The 22,987-nt window shown below is 41.7% G+C and overlaps 1 protein-coding gene across 4 annotated transcripts; it reads right to left on the reverse strand.

Annotated features, from left to right (window-relative positions):
• Positions 1-163: 163 nt before the first annotated feature.
• On the reverse strand, positions 164-22,987 carry ppp2r5ca (protein phosphatase 2, regulatory subunit B', gamma a). Of its 4 annotated transcripts, XM_085768375.1 has the most exons (16): positions 22,633-22,987; positions 22,469-22,534; positions 20,964-21,114; positions 9,177-9,376; positions 7,071-7,181; positions 6,823-6,915; positions 6,608-6,738; positions 6,441-6,500; positions 6,082-6,190; positions 5,736-5,789; positions 5,461-5,631; positions 5,228-5,355; positions 4,653-4,754; positions 4,388-4,460; positions 3,442-3,558; positions 587-2,607 (listed from the first exon to the last, which is right to left on the reverse strand). In XM_085768375.1, exons 1-16 carry the CDS (start codon positions 22,657-22,659, stop codon positions 2,473-2,475), a joined length of 1,728 nt encoding a protein of 575 aa, XP_085624501.1. In that variant the 5' UTR covers positions 22,660-22,987; the 3' UTR covers positions 587-2,472. The 4 variants fall into 4 exon arrangements, with proteins under 4 accessions (XP_085624500.1, XP_085624497.1, XP_085624499.1 ...); XM_085768374.1 differs by lacking the exons at positions 20,964-21,114; positions 22,469-22,534; positions 22,633-22,987 and adding an exon at positions 15,536-15,762 and having other exon boundaries at positions 164-2,607; positions 3,442-3,523; XM_085768371.1 differs by lacking the exons at positions 20,964-21,114; positions 22,469-22,534; positions 22,633-22,987 and adding an exon at positions 15,536-15,762 and having other exon boundaries at positions 164-2,607.

The following is a 22,987-nucleotide window of genomic DNA, read 5'->3' on the forward strand; positions in this document are numbered from 1 at the left end:
AAAGACAGTGATCGGAGAACACAACGGGCTTGAACATTTGTCAGGTATTTGGAGGAGGGAGGGAACTTTGCAGATTTTGATAAGAAAAATAAGAACATTTTCTAAATTATTTAGTCACTGGAAGTACAGCCAGAGGAGGAGAAATAAAACGGTATGTGCCAGATTGACTTCTTTCACTTGCTATTGATGTTTTATTCTGTACAGAGGGACAATTTGTACAAAATTAATCTAGATATATAACACTACATGAAACAAGGTAAATCATATATACAATATTAAATGAATCATATAGTACAGGTCACATACAAAAGGACACTTTAAGTTATCATGTTTTGGAAATAATATGTTAAAATTAAAAGATCTGCAAAGATCCTGCAGAAAGAACAAGCCACCGAATCATTTTTAAATCATCTCTTGTTATCACGGATGACTTGTTTTCAGCACTAAAATAAACCTCTAACATCTCTGACTCAACTCATAAAATCCATAAAACATCTCTCCCAGCAAGCAGGACTGTTTCATAAATGCAATGACCTCAACAACAGAAATCGGTTTGGTGAATGGCATTCCTCCAGGGTAAAAGGTACATGTTTGACATGGTAGTTTTAATTTACATCTTTTTGCATTCAAGCAAATACAGTATTAATACAGTTAACAAGCCAAGTCACAATGTCAGTTTATTTTCAGCATCTGGCATTTTTGTGGCCATTTGATACCAGTCTGTTTCAGCGCTGGGCTTTTCTCAACGGCCAGAAAAAAAAGAAAAGAAAAACATAATTCAAAACCTGACATCCACGCTATTAACCTCCAGAGACAAGACAAAGAAATACAACACGTCAAATATGAAGAAATCTAGCAGACCTCCTCAGTTTAAACAATGGTACTGACTGGAAGATACTTTCCAACCTTAAACATCTTCCTCACTGAGAGGTGGACAATATACAAAAACCCGCAAACCAGTCAAATGAATCCAGGAATGGTAGCAACACAAACATGCCACACCTTTACATTGAAAACGGAGGATTTTGGTAGCTCATCAAATTATGTTGGTATTAATCGTGTCAGAATGTTAATAGCTACTGAGGTTACCAGGTCTCACGTTTGATAATAAATTAATTAATAATGATCATTATTAATTAACTTCTTTTATTTTATTTTTTTATTAATAATGATGATTTTAAAACCTTTATAACAAACAAGACCAATATAGCTTCATGCTCTTCAAAAATAAACATAAGGAGAAGAGGTCCTAGCTTAGTAATGGCTGCCAGAAACCATCAGTGAGTGGAGTATTTAGGTGTTAAAACACACGAACAGATCTGTGCCCCCTCTCACAGTAAAAACAAAAAAGATCATCTGACTATATTTCCTTTACACAGATAATCGTCACTGTTCATTTTACAGTATATATCTATATACCCAACACTCACCTTGAACATTGCACAGCCGTGCTCTCAGGTTTTCTACACAGCATGTAGCCATTATATACATGTTATAAAGCCCAGTATACTGCAACTTAGGTAGCGAATACATACAGCTTTCGTTCAGCTTTAAAGCCTCATCTACTAAACTCAAACACAGTGAGTACCATTGTTTGAACTGTCTAGGCATCACTATGGTCTGGTTTTCAAATATTGCCGATGAACATAAGGAAGCAAGCATATAAAAGCGGCATATGGCACAAAACAATAAAATGGAAAGTGTCAGATGTCCACAGGACAACCTCCTCTTTCCTTGCCATCTTTCCTGGACGTTACAAGGCTAAGGACAGGCCTCAGTTTGGTCTTAAGTGTGCTAAACTAAAATAAAAATAATAAAATTCAAACACCAGTGACCAGAAACAAAGGCAAGTGTCCCCGTTTAAGTCACAGATTAAAAACATGACACAAAAACAAACAAAGAGCACAACAGTCTTGGCACTGATAAGATGTCCGTCAGATTGAGCAAAAAAAGAAAAGAAAACATACAACGGATGACAGGAAAGTCTTGTCTTTCATTTGACCAATGGGTTCTGTTTTTGTTCCCTTTGACAGAAAAGAAAACCAAGCAGAGACCAAGAGACGATCCTTAGACAGTGAGTCAGTCAGTTCCTATGTAACCATGTCCGATCCTTTGCCAACAAGTTTGCAAAAAAAGGAATGAAGGAACCGGGTAAAAGGGAAAACAGTAGGAGAACACGCTGAATGTGGCGAGGGCTGAAAAGACACACAAAACACAATCCCGCTCCTCTTCAAATAAAGAAAAAAACCTGAGAAAGCAGAAATCTGAGGGAGGGTGGATACAGGGCTTCTGCACTGGGGCAGCAGGAATGAAGGAGAACTAAGGATTCTGGGTAAAATGACGGTGGGTAGGAGGATGAGCGCCCAGTGTGGGACACCAGCGTAGTTCTGGCGCCTGGGCCAGGAGGATATCCATGGCTGTCAAGGGGGGGTAGGAGGGGCAGTTGAACCAAGAGCCGGCAGGTGGTGGGACCTAGAGTCCGTCGTGGGTGGTCAACATGTCTTCAGCTCTGCGGTGGGACTCCAAGGCTTTTGTGGTGTAGATATCCTGAGGCAACTCAGATTTACGTCGCACCATTGGCCGCTCTTTCCGCTGGTCATGTTGCAACTGTCGAGACGGAGAGCGAAGACAGGGGGGAAGACGTTTAGGCCCATTTACAACATTTCATGTCATCATCTTCTGTCAACATGTCAAACTGTCCCTGTTCTGATCTTATCTATGAGATGAAGCACAACAACAGCTGGAGCTCAATCCAGTTACATATGTTCAAATCCAATTAACAGAGGAAAACACAGACTGACTGAGTTAAAAGCATGCTGTACTGAGGAAAGAAAAAATATTACAAAACAACAACTTTGACCAAAATACACCAATCACCCTAAACTACATTTAGGAGCACCAAAGTGTTCAATATTAAATAAACAACACATGATCAGACTCTTTCTTCAAAATCTTGTCACTTTGTCATTATGACATAAAAAGTGACACAATTAAATGAGTCATGATTATTTTAATTTACATGATATTTATGTTGTCACTTGTTATCATAAAAATGATGAAATCCCATTTCAGAATAATAAGCCAAGTTTGAAACGAGTAGCTTTTGCTTTTTTTTAATTATTGGTTCTTTTTGTAGACAATATTGAACACTCTGGCCTCCTTACTACTTAGACATCATGCAAGGGAAAGTAAACACACTAAACAGAAAAGTCTTGATTCCAGTGTTTAGTCCAGATTTGTTTGTTTTTAGCTTTTTTAAACAAACTAAAGAAAATAAAACAAAGACTATATTCAATACACACTGTATGCAGTGAGAATTACTGTAGTGTAAGTAGCTTCAGTTAAAAGACTTTGCAAACGTTGGTAATAGACAAATTTATCAATGTATGGAGTGATTAAAAGAGGAAAGATGAACAGAGACAGAGAGAAAGTCAGGTTTACCTGAGTCGCGCCCTCCTCAACTGTCTTTTTTAACCTCTGAACATCTTCTATCAAAGGGACATCCGTCTCCATTGCTACAGGACTATTGAGGTCAGAGGAATCAACATACATAGAGAACTATGATGAAAAGAAAGGGAAACAGAAAACAAAAAAAAGAAGAAAACACAAAGGGGATGGAGAAAAGACTTTCAGTCGCATGCAAAGTAGAATGAATCAAGAGGCTCTGAATGGATGAATGAATTCAAATAAGGGACTCTGATCTATTGTGGTTGTCAGGATAATGTGATTTAGTTGAGGTGTAGGATTAAAATCATGATCAGTGCCGATTTATTTGGAAATGGAGCAAATGGTGATAATGAAAAAGCCACTTGTCAGATATAGAGATCTTCAGCACAGTAGCTGGGCGGCTTTGTTGCATAATAATAGTTTGATATTTTGCCAATTGTCTGGACAGAGGTAGCTGTCTTCGTGCTAAGCTAAGCTAAATCAAGCTAGCAGTAGTTTCATATTTCTTTTCCTATTTCCTGAGCACTAACGTGTATTTCCTGAAAAGTTCCTTAAATAATTTTGGTGTAATTGCAAAAATCAGTTTTAGAAAGGGGAAAGAGGAATTTTTTTTTTTTTTTTTAAAAAGCAAGTTACTCTTGAGTCAAAGACTTTCAGGGATCCGGTCACACCATGCACCACAACTAAGCGTATGTTCAGAGCACTCGACAAAATGTCTCCATCGTTATCAGGGGAGGAATTTTGGGGAAAAAGTGTTGCATCAAAACAAAAGTAAACAAGATAAGATGGGAGGGAACTACAATTCAGAAACAGGAAGCGCAAGACACTCCTTATTATATAGCCCGGCCTACACACACACACACACACTCATACACACTTTAGTAGCGGGCGGGGGGGAGGTGGATTTTGAAATGAGTTTATTGCACACACTGCTCCTCACCTGTGGGTTCGACTTGGCGAGGTTCTCGATCTTGATCCAAGCCTCTTCGCGTTCTTTCGACTTTGCCTTCTCTCTGTCGGGACAAAAGCAAAACAAAACCTTCCTGTCAATAATCTGTTCCACTGCTGATTAAATGTGAAATCCAACACAACAATTCAGCCGCGCTGCTTAAAGGCCGACTGCAATTATGTGTCACTCAGACATCACAGTTATTGTAAGAGATTTCATTGAGTGGGAGAGGAGTCTTGTCTGCGCCGCTGCCTACTTGTTTTTCTCAGCCCTGAACTGCTGTGTGCAATCATCAAAGAGCTTCTGATTCATCTCCATGAAAAGCTTCAGAGCGTTGTAGATGAGGCCATGGATGGTCCTGTGAACACACACACACACACACACACACGCAGTCGGTCAAAGGTCAAAATTGTACAAAAAAACAGGCATAACTTGAATGGCCAGTTTAGTCCCTCAGCATCAAACCTCAATTATTATCAGAGACTGATATTCATTGACAAAAATGTTAAAATTTTGAATTGCTGTTGGTGATATTTTATGTTATTGTGAATTGGTTACGTGAAGCAACCTTTTAGAAAGTCATTATGATCAATACATCTGCTTTCACTTTCTGTGGCCAAACCCCATCTATATATATATATATATATATATATATATATATATATATATACATACACACACACACACAGCACACACAAGATATCACTATGTGAGCTATTTTCTTGGGTGTGGTGTAGGCTGGTGCTACACGCAGTGTGAAGTACATACAGTATGTTAAAGGGACATTAGCACTCTGTGCTGTGTGAAGGTGCTAAACTCTGGTGTCTTTACTTGTTCCAGTGGGTCTTTGAGTTGCGGTAAAGAGCAGGAAACATGATCGGCAGAATCTTTGCGGCGTTGTCGCTGATGAGACTCATGATGTACTCGTTGTTCCAGTAGTACAGAGCTCTCTCTGCCACCTACAGGAAACAATATGCAACGCCTCAGTCAGTAAGGGGAAATGAATAGTTGAAAATACCCAGAGTAATTATATTAGGGAAATACTGTGAATATGCAACATTTACCTGGAAGTGGGGGCTGGACACACACTTGGCCAGCTGTCTGAACAGAGGCTCCTGAACCTTGACAAACTCAGAGGGTTCGATGACGTCCAGGATCTCCTCCAGCTCGTTGAGGAACATCACCTCCTTAGGACTGTGAGTCTTTGGCCAGTACTTTAGAAGAGCCATTACCACCTGAAGGGAAGGTAAAGATGGGTAGATTAGTTTTATTTAATAACTGTTACGGCAGAAATAAAGAATGTAGCTTCTGTGTCTAAAAAACAGGCCAAGAGACATACCGGCTCAGTTAGAGTGCTGTCCTTTTCCAAAAACTGCACCACGCAGTAAGCCAGCTGCAAAACACAAACAGATAGAGACTGTTAAACCGTCACTGTATTTGAATTTACGCACAAGCAAACTAAAAGGTAGCGCGGCAGGGGACGCGGGGCACCTCAGGCACAGACTGGCTGGAACATGCACCACGAGTTTTTCGACAAACCCTGCCGCAGCGGAGGAGTGCACTTAAGGCAGGTTAGGACAAGAATATTTAAATACGAGAGGTAAATAATGCATTATGCTTTATCTCCAAAGAGCTTCTTAGTTTAAAAAAAAAAGACCCTCGATGGAGCTTCTTAACAAACTTACCTGTGGATGGTAGACACTGAGTGATTTGACTTTGTGCAGAGGCAATAAAACCTTCAACAGGAAAATTTTGTGCTCTTCTTTTAGTGGTAAGGCAAATCCATTGATTATGCTGCAACATAAAAGACAAAGGAATTGTAACATTTCAATAGCTTCAAATAGCTGGGAGGGAATTAAAAAAATACTTATGAAACATTGACATTATGAGACAATCATGAAATGCATTTTCAGCTTCATGTTTTGTTCCTTTGTGTGGTGATTATTGCATCAGTAGAAATGAACAGGAACCATTACTTATGATTATAAAAGTGGCCACCACAGCTGCACTCAACAAAGCTTGTAGCTTAAGTAAAAGCTCATACCTTCCAAGTATTTCCAGTAGTTCAGCTATACCATTATGGTGCTCTGTCTCATAGATAAACCTGTGAAAACAAACAGGAACCGATTTTAGGCGCGGAAAAGATGTCGACAGTTTGTCTTTGTATACACGATTAAAAACCAAACAGAGCAGCGGCAGAACTGCACCGACCTATAGAAAATGTTATTGATCTGTTTCCTGATGTACGCTCGCAGCCCCAGGAACTTTCCATAGATCCTGTGGAGGGTGGTTTTGAGGAAGTCTCTCTCCCTGGGATCCTCACTGTCAAATAGTTCCAAGAGCTGCGACGCCAGAAAAGTGAAATGTTACCAAAATAATGGCCACAATGAGAACTGTGTTTCTAGTTTACTTTTTACTTTTCCTACCTGCATGACGAATTTCTGGTCGATGTATTTCTTCGCTATGTTAGGCTGAAAGTCAGGCGATTCTAAAAACCTAAGGAAAAATTCGTAGACGAGCTGCAACGGAAAGAAACAGGTGTTGAAGCGGATTAGAGTTAATTCAGTAAAGTTCATGATTTCAAAGGCATCTAGCACACTTCAGTTGTGGGTGTTTCTTTGATTTGAGACACCGCTCATTGTTTCGAAGGTGATTCACTGATTAAAATGTCAACCTGGAGGTGTGGCCACGCCGCTTCAAGTGTCGGCTCATCTTCCTCTGGATCAAACTCGGCTCCAGTCGGGTTGGACGATGGAGGCAATGTCCTGAACATATTCACAGCAAACTGGAAGAAGAAGAAGGAGAAGAAAAATGAAAGTGATACCCTGAATGTTTGTTTCCCCGGACAGAATGCTATTCACGTCAGTGTCCTTTTATTTTTATAACCTGAAGGCATAGTTCATGTTTTTTAATTTAAGTTTGAAAATATACAGCTTGTGGCTCTACCAAGGTCGGTGAGGGTGTATTACAAAATGTTTTTAAAAAAAAAGAGAGAGAGAAAGAAAAAGAAACTGGACTTCCTGTCAGAAGTTTCCCACATGTGAAAAAATGTTTACTGTCGTGACATATGGTTAAACCAAGAGTGAAACCACATCAAACGACTGCTACTTGAATTCGACTGTTTTCAAGAAGCTGCAAATGGAGTGAAAGCAGCATCTCTGTTACTGAGCGTGTACAGCACAGCCTCCTCTGGGGAAAGTCTCCACACAGTCTGAAGCACATGGAGTCAGTTCAAAGCCAGAGGCAGATCATATACTAGATGCACTTGCTTGTGGAAAGTTTGCTTAAAGGTTGATTATAAATGCTGGCATCATATGAGGAGTGCAGCTAATTTATTCAGCTGCTGGCCCCTTGTGTTTAAAGATTAGGAACACGTGTTAGTGTCACATTTCATGATTTGGTTCCTCTTGATTCATCACCGCCTCAGCGTCTGGGACAAATTTAACTCAAATTTTTAGTTACGATTCAAAACGTTTTTCTGAAAGTGTCCCATCGTAGGTTATTTCTAAATTTGCTTTTCTTTTCAGGTTGATGTTAACTTTGAAAGTGGCCTCCAAGGGTTTGGCCCACAATAATCTAAGTGTGTTGTGTTTCTGGTCTCTCACAGTGTCAACTGACTCCCCTGTGGGCTGCTGTTCTCTGCCAGGCAGATCATGGGACACTGCAGGTGGCCTACTAAAACACTGGGAGCCTTGTTTGAAAAGACAAGCTACAAGGTAGATAGACCGTCCAGACTGTGCTGCACTTTAACCCAGAACAGGCTGCGGAGTCGACTGCACATTACCTCCACAATAGGACCTGTAAATGGGAATGTTATAACTGTGATTATAGCAATTCTGTTGTTGGTTTTAAATGATGAAAAGATAACGGCGGAGAAGTGGGAGAGGCCTAAATAAAACTGCAGCGTTTTCATTGTGTTTATAGCGGCCATTTCTGTTTCTCAGCACTCTCCAGACTGTGATAAAATAAAAACTGGAGCGTATGTCATCATAATATTGTTTTGCTCAGATTTGTTTAAAGTTTAGTTGCTATTAAAATCAAAGTAAAAGCAAAAGCACTGTAGCTTCTGCTGTTAATGTAAAATGAATTACCCCTCCCTGCGCCAGTGAAAAGTCCTTCACTGGGAAAGACCCTCTCATCATGACAAAGCGTTCATGTTCAGAGTGAACATTGAATCGATTGGCAATAGAGAAATTTGCATTTTATTACAAATCATCCTCCAGGTTATTCTATTGATTGAGCTTTTAAAGGAAATAAAAGACTTCAACATAATATGTTACACTGGCTTTAACCTTCTACACTCTGTCTGGCAATAACTTTATCACACCGCAGCTAGTTTTTTAAAAATCCATCCATCCAGTAGTTATACTCCTCCCCGAACTCATGCCCAGATTTACAACTACAGGAAATTAAGATTGTAGTTTGGGCTGCTAAATATCAGAAATAGGTTTTTAAATCCATTAGGTCAAAATGATCTTTGACTTGTTATTTCTGTCCAAAACCCAAACACATTCAGTTTAATAATATATACATGACAAAGCAAAACATAAAATCTGTACATTTAAGAAGTAGTTGCTTAAAAAAAAAAAAAAAAGACTGTAGGATGAGAAGTTGATACTTTGGGAAAACCAGTCCCAACAGGAAAAAGCCCCTATCATCACAAACAAACATCAGCTGGGACACAAACCCACTACTTCTCCGAGGTCGGCCCCTATCCTCAGTTTCACCCTCGCCCTCGTCTCCAGCTTTGACTGCAAACATAACCTCCAGCCGTACTGACCATGTGCACCACCTCTGGGTAGATGGGCTCTGTGATGACATTCCTGTTGTGGGTGATGTACTCCACCATCTCGCTCAACGCCGCCCGCTTCACTTCCTTCCATTTCAGGTCGCTCAGCGGGTCAGACAGGAAGTCGAAAAGAACGCAGCACTGCCGTAGCTTCTGGATGAAGAGCTTCTCCTGCTCCGCGGGGGCCACATCTAAAGAAAGACAGAAGAAGAAAAGGAAAAATGAGGTGGGTGAAGGGAAAAAAAAGAGAGAGAAGAGAAAAGAGTCCAGGGACAACCGAGAGAGAGAGAGAGTTGAAGGCGAAACACGGTGGTGATGAAATGTTGCGCTTGAGAATATCTGAGATCGGAGCCATGTTCAAAGAGTGAGGGGTCACAAGAGAAAGGAGGGGGCGGCTGCACTGTCAGGGATGACAGTTGAAGCAACAATGTGATGGAAATAAGTAACAGGAGGTAGCAAGAGAGTGATTTAGACCGGCAAATGAGTCATGAAGCCTTAAGTGCATTGAGAGAAAGGCTGAGGTGGTTAGAGCCCACAGAGCAGAGACCAGGACAAAACACAGGACGGAGAGGGAGCGCAGCGGAGGATGATGGATTTGGGAACTAGGTGAGCGGTCACACTTCGCACAAAGTTGCACCTCATTATTTAAGTCTGTCATTATACTTCTGTCCGTGGTGATTTGAGGATTTCCTCTCTCGCCTAATTTCCTCCCCGAGAGCACAGGCTTGTAAACAAACAGTCTCGGCGAGTCAACAACTTCACGCATGACAACGTAAGGAGGAAACCACTGTTGCTAAATTCCTACCTGCTCGTGTGGCGCGGCAATAACACGCACCGACACCACAATTATGTAGTTATGTGGCGTGGCTCTGACGTGGCCGGTTTCCCTTTCTCTTTCCTTAACAATGTTTGGCCTCGTCTTTCCTTTCTCCGTCCCTAAATTTTCTTCCATTACGAAAACAGCCAATTAAAAACACACAATCTTTGTACGAAAGAACAACTGTTGACAATGACATTTTAAAACGGGAGCCAGTGCCACCTTTGGCTATGTAACTCCTTCTGACAGATGCAAATAAACCTTTATCGTCCATAGTTAGACTGACATTTCAAAACAGCCCCTTACTCGTCGTTACAGATAAGATAAAAGGACATGTTTTTAAAAGATGATTATCTTGTATAAAACTCTGATGACCGCAGGATACAGACGAGTCCCTTCCCTGTATGTCTGATGGAGGTTTAGTTCTGTATTGCCCCACCTGGAGCTGTAATTAAAAAAAAAAGAAAAGAAAAGAAAAGGCAAATGAATGACGTCACAGTGTCCCTCCAGGTGTGGGGTTATTGCAAATGACAGAAGCAGCTGCGTGCAACACTGATAAGAAGATCGCCGGATCGAGATGCTCTCATGTGGCTGTCAGACGTAAATGCGGTTTAGTTTGCTCGACTCGTACCGACTCCTTCATTCAGGTCTGCTCTGGTTTAGGTGTGACCTGTGTGTGACAGAGAACAACAAACCAGACACTATTCTCTTAAAATTCAAAAGAAGTCGAGCACGGCCACAACAGAAGGTGGAAGGTGCTGAAGTGAGAATTATCTCACTGGGACATGAAAACCATACAGCATTAACCACCGTCAACAGCGTTTAACCTCATTGACGTGCAGCAAAGACTGTGTGTTTCCTCTATACCCCATAATTACCAATCAGTGAAAGGTGTGGTATTAACAATAGGGGCTACGAGCCGGCATGAGTCTCAGAGGCTGCTGGCACACGAGGAGGAGGACGCTGGCGCCGTGGGATCGGTTACATACAGATGGGAGACAAATTAAAAAAGGAAATACCTGAATAAAACGGAGGAGAAAATGCTGCCTTCCACGCAGACGCGCCACATAACACGGCACGGTGACGCAATTAAAATCCAGTCATGCTCTGTGGCACGTAGGAAAAGTGGCGAGAGGGCCCAGAGGAAAAGATCTAAAGTGACTTTGAAGGAGAGTTCATTGTTTGGGCACAGGATGGCAGGAGCCTCGATCACAAAGGCCGACCAGCGGTCTGGGGTTTCAATAGGAACAGCGAATGAAGCCACATCTGCATTTGGATCAACGGTAAAAAGAGGTCAGTGAACGGGACCAGACAATACGGTCCACAGCGCTGTGGCGAGGAGCGGCTCTTCCTCAGGTGACCGGTGAGGAATGTCAATACAGGACCTGATCAGACCGTGTCGGCAACGACGACAGCCTGTCGAGAATTACTCAGAGGGATGGGGAGGGATGTTATACTGGGATTGCGGTGCTTAAACCCTTCATTACAAAGATGAATGCACATTTGAGAGCTGAGCGGTGCAAAAACCATAGGCACTGGTGGTGAGTGGGGTGGGGGGGGTGGGATATGATCAAATGAGTCATCCTTCAGTATATTCTCCACAAGTGGGCGAGTGCATGTGTGTGGCGTTCGTTCATTAAAGAGAATGGTACAATGCTTGACCCTCTCTCTCAGTGTTGTCTGTCTCTAATCTAATGGAAGTGGTCTCCTCTGACGACGCCTCCACACAGTCTCTGAATACTTTGACGAGTATGACAATGACGTGAATCATATGCTATGGCCTTCACAGTCACCTGATCTCAATCCAGTTCAACAACTATGGCGGATTTTGGGGCCGACGGCATTCTCCGCTGCCGTCATAAGCTAATATCTCCAGGAGAGCGGTCGTCATCCCTGCAGCAGAGTCGATGTGAAGGAGTATTGAAGCTGTTCTGGTGGCATCAACACCTTACTGAGACACTTAGTGTTGTTTTTCCTTTAATTTATCACCCCAGTCTGCACATGGCGTACGTCAGAGGAAAAAAGAAAGCAGATGGATCCCATTCTTCTTCCGTGACTGTACTGTAACCTGTGGGCAGGAGGCTTCCCATTACTAAGATAGGCAAATCAGGTTTGAAGATAAACTGTGATTTATGAATTTGGCACCGGGATTAAAGAAAATGCATAAATAATAAGCATGTGATATAAGGGCAAAGGGCATTAATGCAAACATGCTGCATTGACTGATTGCATTAATGTAGGAAAACATATAACATATAACTCTTGAGTTATGTTAAATGCAAGAGTGTTAATGAGCAAAGACACAGACTGGAGTATCTGTCAATTTGGTCAGTGCAATAGGAAGGAAATACTTGCAGAGAAATAAGTGGCAGCAAGACTTATTTGCTGATGTCCGAATTTCAGTGAGAGTACACAAAAAGCGTCAAAAACCATAGATAGGAGCGCGCGCATTACACGCACACACACACACACACACACACACACACACACAGACAGAGGTGGTTGACATTCTTGCAAACAGGCAGATTCAAGGTAAGAAGAGATTTATCCTATTCAGACATAATGGAGACTTGGCTGGAACACACACACACGCACACACACAGGGACACACACACCACACTTCTGCAGTGTCAGTTTCAAGTCGGCCAATTTATCTTGATGACAGTGAGAGGCTGGGAATTCCAGAGGAGAGAGGGTAAGTGTGTGAGCCGCCATAATCGACCATTTCCATAAAGATTTGACAGCCAATGAGGCTGTCGCTGTCACGAGAGGAAAACACTGAGAGTCAAGTACTCCTGATTATAACACATTAGAGAGAGAGAGAGAAGGGTTTGTGATATTTATCACTGTCATTATGATTAATATCTGGTCAACATATAAGCTGAGAATTGGTTTTGAAAGTTGGAGGAGCACATTTCAGAGTGGTCCTTTCTGTTATGTTCATGCATATGTTTATCTTCTGGTGCGCCGCCTCTGACTCTTTGTATTGAAACATATTTTGCAAGTTGTGCTGGTTGCACTGGGACATGAAGCTGGACTGGAATGTGTTGCCATGCCTTGCACCCCTGACCGTGTCAGACTTGTGTTGCTCCTATTACATAAGTCTGTCTGCCTTGTTATAAAGTTTCTGTACACTCCTAAAATACCCAGCGGCTTGTTGTGTAACAGATAAAGGCCCAGTGTTGAGATCTCAAAATTGATGTTAAGCACAATGTGACTTCTATTAATGTAACTAACAGAAGCCTTAGGAGAGCAAGCATGCGCATGCAAAGACACACACACACACACACAAGTATCATGTTTTGGAGAGAACAGAGAAAGATCTATCTTAATGCCCCCCTGTGCAAAACAAAGATAATAAATAACTGGAGTCACATTGGAGCAACAGTCTCTACTTTTCTCTGTAAATAGGTCAAATTAACAGCTGCTAGTCTGAAGCTAGAACTGGTTTGCCAATCTGCTTTATCGACAACATGTTATGATCAATGTAAACATTGACCGATTACTATTTATAGATATGTAGAGGGTCAGTGCGTTACAGTTGTGAAGGCATAAAAAGTGTTCATTCATTTGAACTCCACCATGGTTTGTAAGCAGCGCCTGAAAAGTGCATGAAGCATTTGTACTTTATGCTGTTGTGTGAACTTCCTGGATCAACGCCCACTGGTTGTTTGAAAATAACTCTTAAGGTATGCATTATTGCCACACATGAGACTCACAGCAGCAAGTTGCAAGTAGAGTAGTAATGGCGAGGCCTGCTTCATTGTGTTTGTCATTTTGAGTCTTGCATCTCAAAAAATAAAATAAAAGAAAAGATGTAGGCTAATTTAAATACAGCCATGGATAGATGCATAATATGCTTAAAACTGTCCACAATATGATCTGGCAAATGAATTATGATTGTGTGTGTGTGAATAAAGCACTACTACTACTACTACTGAGGAAATGTTGAAAGATGGAGCCTGATTCACAGGTGGCCTGGGGTTCATGTGTCCAAACAGGTTAAGTGTGAATGCAAATCCACTCCAAACAGCAGTCCACTGCTTTGTAGTGTAGTGTGTCAAGATTAAAAAAAAAAAAACTAAACAAACAGTGGATGATGGTTTTCAAGTCTGTAGCTGGACTGTGACACCACAAACACATCACAATTGCTTTGGTTAGTAGTAGTTTCAATTCCCCCCCATGTGTGAGAAATGAATTGAAACCTGCTCTACAGCGGTCACTCAAACGTTACACTGAGGCATCAACCTGCAGCCGGTCTACACTGTATCTAGAGTCAATCTGGAAACATCTAGCCACGGGACATTTGGTTTGAACAGGGGTTTTGAATGATAAGGACACACAATGGGAGGGAAGAGATAGAGAAAGAGGCAGAGAGTCTGATTGTTCCCCAACACTGAGTTGTCATTCAAGGCAGTCGCCTCTGTGGCTCAATAGAGTGTAATCAATAATTGCCTGAGGCTTCATCTAACGCTGGGCTGCACCCGAGTACAGTGGTAACAGGCTGGGCCTTTCAAACATGACTGAGTGCATTGTACACATATTAAGAGGCCGAGCCCGATGTTGTAATCCTAAAACATTTGCTGCTCTGCTCTGACAAAGATGGCTGGGTCGCGTTTGACAGCCGTGCTTTGTTGACAAAAGATCTGCACTTAGGAGAAGAGACACATTGTGGTTTCTTTTCCTTCAGCCTTGTTTTGATGAGAGAGAGGAGGAAGACGAGGAAGACGAAAAAATGTCTTGAAGGTGCCAAAGCTGGAGGAGGGTAACAAGGGGGGAAAAGGGAGGGGAGATGGAGAAAGGGGGGACTGCTGCCTGCCTGCCTGCCCTGCTGCAGAGCAGTGGCTGTCTGAAGCCGACACACTATGACCAATTTGTGCCCAGATGAACTGGAGTGTGACAAAAACGCTGGGCCGGTGGGAGAGCAGCTGAGGAGGAGGACAGGCTGGGTTTGATTTCCTCTTTAGCTTCTCCTTGAGGAGGAGGAGGAGGAGGAGGAGGAGGGGTAAGGTGGTAGTGGTGGTGGTGGTTGGGGGGTTACGGCTCATAATAATAATAATAATACCTGAACACACAACTAGCCTACAGAAGCGCACAATTACAATCAAACAACATGAAAAAACTAAAAGGATAAGACCCTTCCCTGGGCTATGACCTCACTTCCTTTGACATCACTGGCTTCGGCGGGGGGATGGGCAGAAAGCAGCAGCTAGCTAGTAAAACCTGATTTTTATGTAGCTCCCGTGTCTCACACAGCTATGCACACAAGCCTCACAAACAACTAGTCCCCCCCTTTCCTCTTCCTCTAGCTCCCCTTTCACGTTCAACGGGGCCGTTTACCGAAACGCGCAAAAAACAACAACGACGTTATGTTAAAACGGCTGAATGCTGAGTAACCCAGCGGTAACCAGCGGAGGGGAACAGGAGCACAGCAACACACAGCACAGCTCTCTCCCTCTCTCTCTCTCTCTCGTTCGCTCGCTCTCCTTAATTCCCCAGGACAATACAGGAAGAATAATTCGTCCTTACGTACCTCTGAAGTGCATAAGAGCCACCGGCTGAAAAGGCCCATTGGAATTAGGTGCATCCACAACCATCCTGTCTCCAGATTTATTGCATGTCAACATCTAAACCTCAACCAGGAAGGCGATCCACTCAGGGCGAGAGGCCAGCCTCCATTTTAGCACAAAAGCAGATCAGAAAATGAAGCTCTGCTGCTGGAGGGAACTGGCTAGTTAGTGATGTAAGCAGTGAAGGCGCCCGCTGATTGGTCGAGCCGGGGCCGCTTCGGAGCAATGAGGGCAAAGGCTGCTGGTAGAGAGGGCGTGTGATTGGCTGAGAGCACGCAAAGGGGGCGGGACATACGTTGGAATTTTTTTTTTTTTGGTCTGGCCCCGCCTCCTCCCCGCTCACTGGTCTCTGGTGACGCGCTGCACGGCACGGCAGAGCCTGCTACAGATCTTAGATCAGATTGACTTAAGTCTCTTCCACAGTTTAACCATTAGCAGGGTTTTCAGCATAATCTGACTTAGGATAAGCATTTGGAAATAACTTACTCTTACTGCGCTCAGAGTAAGAGAGAAGGAGAGAAAGAGAGAGGGAGAGGCCCCAGCTGAATCTTCAAAGTCTTTCATTGTTTCCTCCTGTCATCTGTGCTTGGTTCTTTATCAAAGGGAGGTGGAGGAGAGGGTCAGAGGGGGCCTCAAATCTTTGGATTCAATGAAGAACAGAGGCAGATGAGAGGAAACCACATAAGGGGCTGAGGACAGGACGGGGACTTGGTGCTCTCTAGTAAGAGAAGCCGCAGAAATACATAGGAAGGTTTGGTTATTCACTGCACGAGATGAAAGAGCATGGCAATCGAAAGTGTAGTCTAATGCTGAATATTTAGGTTTAAATCGAACAAACTTAAAGACCCAGCTGAGAGACTGTGTTAGACGTGCTTTTCTCCAATAAGAACAAAAATGAAACCACAATCAACCACCTTCAGCAGCGCCACATAATGTACTTTGAGAGGACTGAGTCACACACTATTCGGGGGCAAAGGCAGAATTTGCTGCATTATGTTATTCCGGGTGATGTACTGCTTAGAAAAATTAGCTGTAAACAGGAAATGAAAGCAAAAGGATGGAATATTAAATGCACCCAACAGGAAAATACTGCAACTTCAAACAGCGCACACACGCGCACGCACACACACACACACACACACACACACACACACACACACACACACACACACACACACACACACACATGCAGAGCCTGTCTGCAACTTCTTCTAACTCTGTGTTTTTAACTATTCACTATTCTAAGTCATATAAGACAAAGGTATATTACACTTCTTTTTATAGGTCGTGTAGCCTATATTCAAATTAAAGCTAAAGTGAATATTCATTTTTGAATTCATCACCCCAACAGAAGTCCAACACTTCAAGGTGAGTAATCTGCATTTCATCTTTACATAATGAGGCAGTTTCCTCTGGTTTCATGTGATTTATCACAGGACACACTGAGCGGAAACCACATCCATGCCACATGGCCAATCAGAGTTTTCATAACATTCGGACTCACCGCACCATTTTCACAGTCCTTTCACAGGCTTTTAATAACAAAGGGACGGTTCTGTCTTCAAGCAATAGACACAGTCAGACAATTAATTGAAATTTTAATTAAGAGTTCAGAGAGAGAGCGGCTGTGATGATGAGCAGTTCTGCATCTGAAATGATCATTTAAAAAACATCACACTCAGGTGAAATGTTGACAACTGAATGTCTTAATTAAATAAAACAAATATCCCCAAGCACAAAACTACAGTATATAAACATTTTTAAGACATATGACTCAAAAAATAATAATAGGAGAGGAGAGTAAAAGAGGAGAGGAGAGGACGGTGAGTCTATAACTGAGCACTTCTCACTCTCGGCCATTACATTCCACAGCCATGACAACGGGCGCCGGTATTTGCAGAGAAGCTGCCACTTACTTCCTACTAGCAGGACAGGCTGGGTAAGAAAAAAATCTCTGAGAAAACTCTTGTGGCCAGTAATCTGTAGCTATATTTCATTGTAAACAAATCTAATCAAAGGACCACAACCAACAATAAACAAGTCTTCTGTGCAGCTCGATATGAAGTAGTAGGATTCTCTAGGCACAGACAGGTACAGGTCCACACCCTACCTGTCCTGTAGACTTGTCATTTACTGAGACACTAACTGAAACTGACACACTGTTGGTTTTGATCTTTTCCCGAGGTTTGATGGGAATAAACACAACAAATAGCACAAGTCTTACCATTCACATGAAGTCAATGTCTTACAGTAACTCAAACACAGAGGACAGCTGAAGATACTTCACCATGTCATTTTTTAACCAGAAGATGGCAGCACAGTCGCTGATGTCTACAGGAGCCGTCTGTAACACAAGCTCATCACTGAATGTTTCACCAACACTTGGAACAACGCACTGTTTATTCCTCCTCGTCATCAGACAGTGAGGTGCTACTCTCAAAGTCACATCCACAGCATCAAGTGACCAATGAGTTTCAGCGTTAGATGTTATTAAAGACTAGACAATGAGAAAAAAATGTATTATATTTTATTCCCTTATCAAAATACCCTATGTATGACTCTCATCTGATGATTTTACACAGAGCCATGTTTCCCCTTTATCTCTGTTACACACAGATACACAAAATGGCTCACACACACAAAGAGAACAAAAAAGTAACTAGACAGCCTGCAGCATTGAAGGGCCATTTGGAGAGGTCTGCATAAAAATGTTTTCTCTTGCAGTAGCAAACAAACACTGCCCTGACTTGGCTCTTGAATTCTTGAATTGAATTCATTTTTTTAGTAGTTTTCCCTGTAGGGTTTTTTTTTTTTTCTCCATGAACAGCAGTTATTTATATCATGTCATTTATATCATTTATATCACCAAATATCATGTGGTGAAGGTAGGACAGCAAAACATCTAACATATAATGACATCTTGTAAACACAGAATAGCATATGTGCTATGTTATGGGATATGTGCAATGCTGTTATGTCTTGTGTTTGCTGGGTTGATATGGCTGAGGTGTATTGTTTTTTTTGTCATTGTGGCCAAACGAATTTCCCTGAATAGGACAATAAAGTTTATCGTATCGTAAATTCTCTAAAAGCTAAAACAGGTAAACCAATTCTTTCCTGCAGGGAGGCCATAGATGCTTGTTTCTTAATGTCACTACATAAGATTGTCACTGTAAATGTGTAAATATTTCACTATCATTTGTTTGAAAGACAGACGAATCATACACAAATAAATAGTACAGAGATCAGGCAATGCTAGTGCAAAAGATAAGGATCTTTCCAGTAAATGATTATTTTTATCATTGATTTGTCTGGCAATTTTTTTTTCCAGTAATCAATTAATTGTTTGGTCTATAAAATGTAAGAGAATAATGATCTAGGTTATATTGGACTTTTTGCTTGAAAAATCAATTTTTATCAAATAATCACATATTTAAAGAGTGTTGGTTAACCCTACCAATCTACAAACGGATAAATCACCTAATGTTTCATTTTTAGTCAGTATTGAGGGTAAGTCGTCTGAAGTAGAAGTCTAAGATAAAACTTACAGACTTCAACATACATCATCAACATACTACATGCAACTACAAATTGCCCATTGTAAGTGGATGAGTGAACAAGTAGGCTCTTCCGTTTGTAGAGTCTGGAATCACAGAGCAGGCCATGAACTGTCAGGAGTGTAGTTTGAGATCGTGTTCAACACTCTGCCTGGTCATGCATGTCTCTTCAGGTCACTACAATCAGCTGAAGGGTCAGGGAGGTTGTTTTGTTATCCCTGAGATAACAGCTTTTCCAGCTTTTCCTCAAAATCACAGAAATTGAACATGTAGAACTAGGGATGTCACGATTACAATTTTCTTGGTACAATTATTGTCAGAGAAATAATCACGGTATTAAGATTATCACGATTAGTATGCATTAATTAATTTCACAACACTATGAATGTGTAAAATCAAATATAGTCAAAATATAATTACATTACTCATTGTTTACACAAAATATTTCAAATATCTATGAATATATGACCAATTATTAACCCCCCAGGGGAAGTGTTTGAAATATTCAGGTCATAAATTGTCATCTATACCAAATGTTTACATTTATTTTAATAATTTTTTGTTTTATTTTGTGTTTTTTTTAAATACAAATGGCACACTAACATTTAAATTCCTACCGAGTCAATGTTACATTAAATAAATGGACCAGTATCGGTGCATTCACCTTTATTTTTGCGCACATCTGCCGATAAGGTGCCAACATCATCTTATTTGGGAAGTGACGGTATTTAGGAATCTTTACGTTTAATTAATTGTGGCGTGTAATACCGCGATTAAATGTGAAAACAAGTAATCGTGACATCCCTATGTAGAACAGTAGAAAACAGAAATTTAACACAGTGTCTCCACATCCCCATCAAAGTTGCAAATCCCCTGGGCTGTGCTCCTCTGTTGTTCCTCCGCCATGTCACCCAGCTCATCCAGGTATGAGAACAAAGCATAGCTGGGTATAGTTTACAGGAAACCACTTAGGGTCAGATCCTGTCTGTAATGATGTGTGTAAACAAAGAAGCCATGAAAGATTGATGTAAATGTTCAAACCTCAACCTCACTGTGTTGTCTAAGAATTGGCATCCGTGTGATACAAATAGAGCCAATCAATATAATAAATTAAAACAGTGACAGTGGGGTCAGCTTGCCTTGCTATGATTATCATGGTTACATAGGCCTACTAATTGGTAATCAGTGAAATAACTTTAAAACAAGTCCAAGCCCTCATTGCAATTTTCATACTGCTTTGTCAGGCTGTATTACTGTATTTAATATTAATAACACACTCTGTGCTCATGCTAGAGTGCAATACAGGCTGGAGTGTTTATAGGATCCTGAGTTGCTTCCATCTCCCGATCAGGGTTTACAGTTTATGTTTGATTTGAGCATATGTTTTGAGTTATTATTGGATGACCCAGATTCTACTGTCTTCTGGTCTCCCATCCATGCAGTCTGAGTCAGAGTTATCTTACATGAGCTGGCCCTCTGGGGGTAATATCTGTTTCCTCCAGGTACGGCTGGAGATACAGCTGATTGAGCATCATTTGCATTACAGATAAAGCTGTTGGACAGTCTGCTTAGCTATAAATTATGTAGTGAGCAGAGACCTCAAGGTTAAAAAGGTGGTTATGAGGATCCACCAAGGCTATGAATTGTTAATATGATTCCCTTCATCCATATAGGCCAAACATGCAATCTAAGAGAGCTTTTTCCAGAAGAGAAGGGCATATGCTTATGCATGGATATGAGTTATTGCAGATGTGGAAAATATAGAGGAGCAGCACTTGAAGAAAGCACGAAGAATGGCTGCTTATTGAGATACTGAGTAGTGGAGGGGGCATACCTGCAAGTGCAGGTAGTTTCTGTAGTTCTCTGTTTGCACTGAGAGGGAAAGAGGAAGTGCTGAACCTCTTCTCCCTCTTCATGGCCGAATGTGACCCCGGCTGCTTTACTCTCATCAGCTGAATTGCAGGAGGCACTTTCTTATTGGAGCCCTGCAGAAACAAGAGGTGCAGATGAAGGGCTTGTGTTACTTGAGCAGGGATAGAGCAAGGTAGTTCCTGGCCCCAAGGAAATGACACAGGAGTCATTTTACTGAACTGAACTGAACTGAGAGGAGAGGAGAGGAGAGGAGAGGAGAGGAGAGGAGAGGAGAGGAGAGGAGAGGAGAGGAGAGGAGAGGAGAGGAGAGGAGAGGAGGGAAGAGGAGGGGAGAGGAGGGAAGAGGAGGGGAGATAGGGTGAGGATATTGTGGTTAAGGGTCAAGTTCCTTTCCGAATCAGATCAGGTGATTTTCAGTGAGGCAACCTGATCACAGCCGGTGGTGTGTTGCACTGCGTCTGTTGACAGAGTTTGTGATGGGCCTCAGTGGACAAAATAATTGAGCACAGATAGAGCTGATAAAGCCGTCGATGGGAACAAACAGCAGGTCCAACAGTCAATCAATCAGGTCTCTTCCAATCTCAATGTGCTACTCTCAGCGTCAATGTTGTACGTCAGAAATAATAAGGACAAAAATAGCTTCTACAATGCCTAGTACTATCCTCAGAGGCAAAGCGGGGCATGACGAGGAGGGCTCGGGTTCGAATGCAAGCAGTTTCAGAGAAAATAAAGTCATGAGATCCTGCTGCGATGTCACATGAGAAACTCTGTGTGCATTGACAAAAGGTCATTAAATCTAAAAACAAATGGATGATTAGCTGGTTTTCTAGGGAAGCTGTCAACAATTGGTCACAAAGAACATGTGTAAAATCAACTGTTTAAAAAAAGTAGTGTAACAAAATTAAGAGAAACAATGGGACGTTTCATATAGACAGAGTATATCTGACATGCATGTGTGTAATAGTCAGTTGTTATCCTCACACTGAAGCAATTGAGTTGAATCTCGAGTTGCATCTCAACATTCACTAGCCAAAGGCAAAAATAAAAAAATGTGTTCAGTAATCCTCTCCTGCTCCTGCTGTTGTGACTGTTTACTCATAACTTCAAGTAACACCAAAAGCAAATTCACTTATGCAAAATAAACAATTTTGCTTAAAAAAAGAGAGAGAGAGAGAGAGAGAAAAGGTGCATCAGCAAAAAGCAGTCTGCCCTAATCCAAATCTCTTTAACCATATTTACAACAAATAGCCTACTTCTCATAATACTTTTGATTACTTCTTGTTTTGAAGTTCACACTGACTGACACTTTACTTCTTTGAATGTTTTGTGGTATCCCCTGTAGCTATAGACGAGCCTACTGTTTGCAGCTTAGTGTAAAAAAAACTTTATCATATTAATTTTACATAGGCCTATTATTAACTAAAGTGTTCAATGCCAGCCCTCTCTCTGGACAGTGAAAATACTAACCTCGTGGTCATCTGCAGGCCCATTTTTACTTCCAGATTTTTTAGATCTTCCAGTTTTGGATGATTCCTAAACAACGAGGGAGGGAAACAAACAAAAACAAAGAATGAGAAAATGAGACAATGCAATAACATTTATTGAAGAACACGTATCAAAAGCCAGTTTACCTTCTCCTTTTTGCTCTTGTGAGGCATGTTGAGATATGGGAAACCCCGGTGTCAGCAGGTCGTGGTGAGGCTCTGGTCTCACGCCGCCGGCAGCTGATGCCTGGTTAACACGTCTGGCTGTACACACACTGATGTGGCTTTCACGACTGACCATCCAAACACCATGTGACTGTTCCACAACAAGGTGTCATCCTACTTCCGCGATGGCCTCGTCCCACAACTGACGCGTCTCTGAAAAGATACAGCTCATCATTGGCTAAAAAAAAAAAAAAAAAATACCGGTTAGATTCGCTGTCCACGTTCAACTTACTGCTGCCGAGGCTGCACTTTCTGGTACCCGCTGTATCATCCAGCC

The sequence above is a fragment of the Trachurus japonicus genome, chromosome 22 (assembly GCF_045865225.1).
Source record: "Trachurus japonicus isolate A0001 chromosome 22, Traja_1.0".
Taxonomy (NCBI): Eukaryota; Metazoa; Chordata; class Actinopteri; order Carangiformes; family Carangidae; genus Trachurus; species Trachurus japonicus.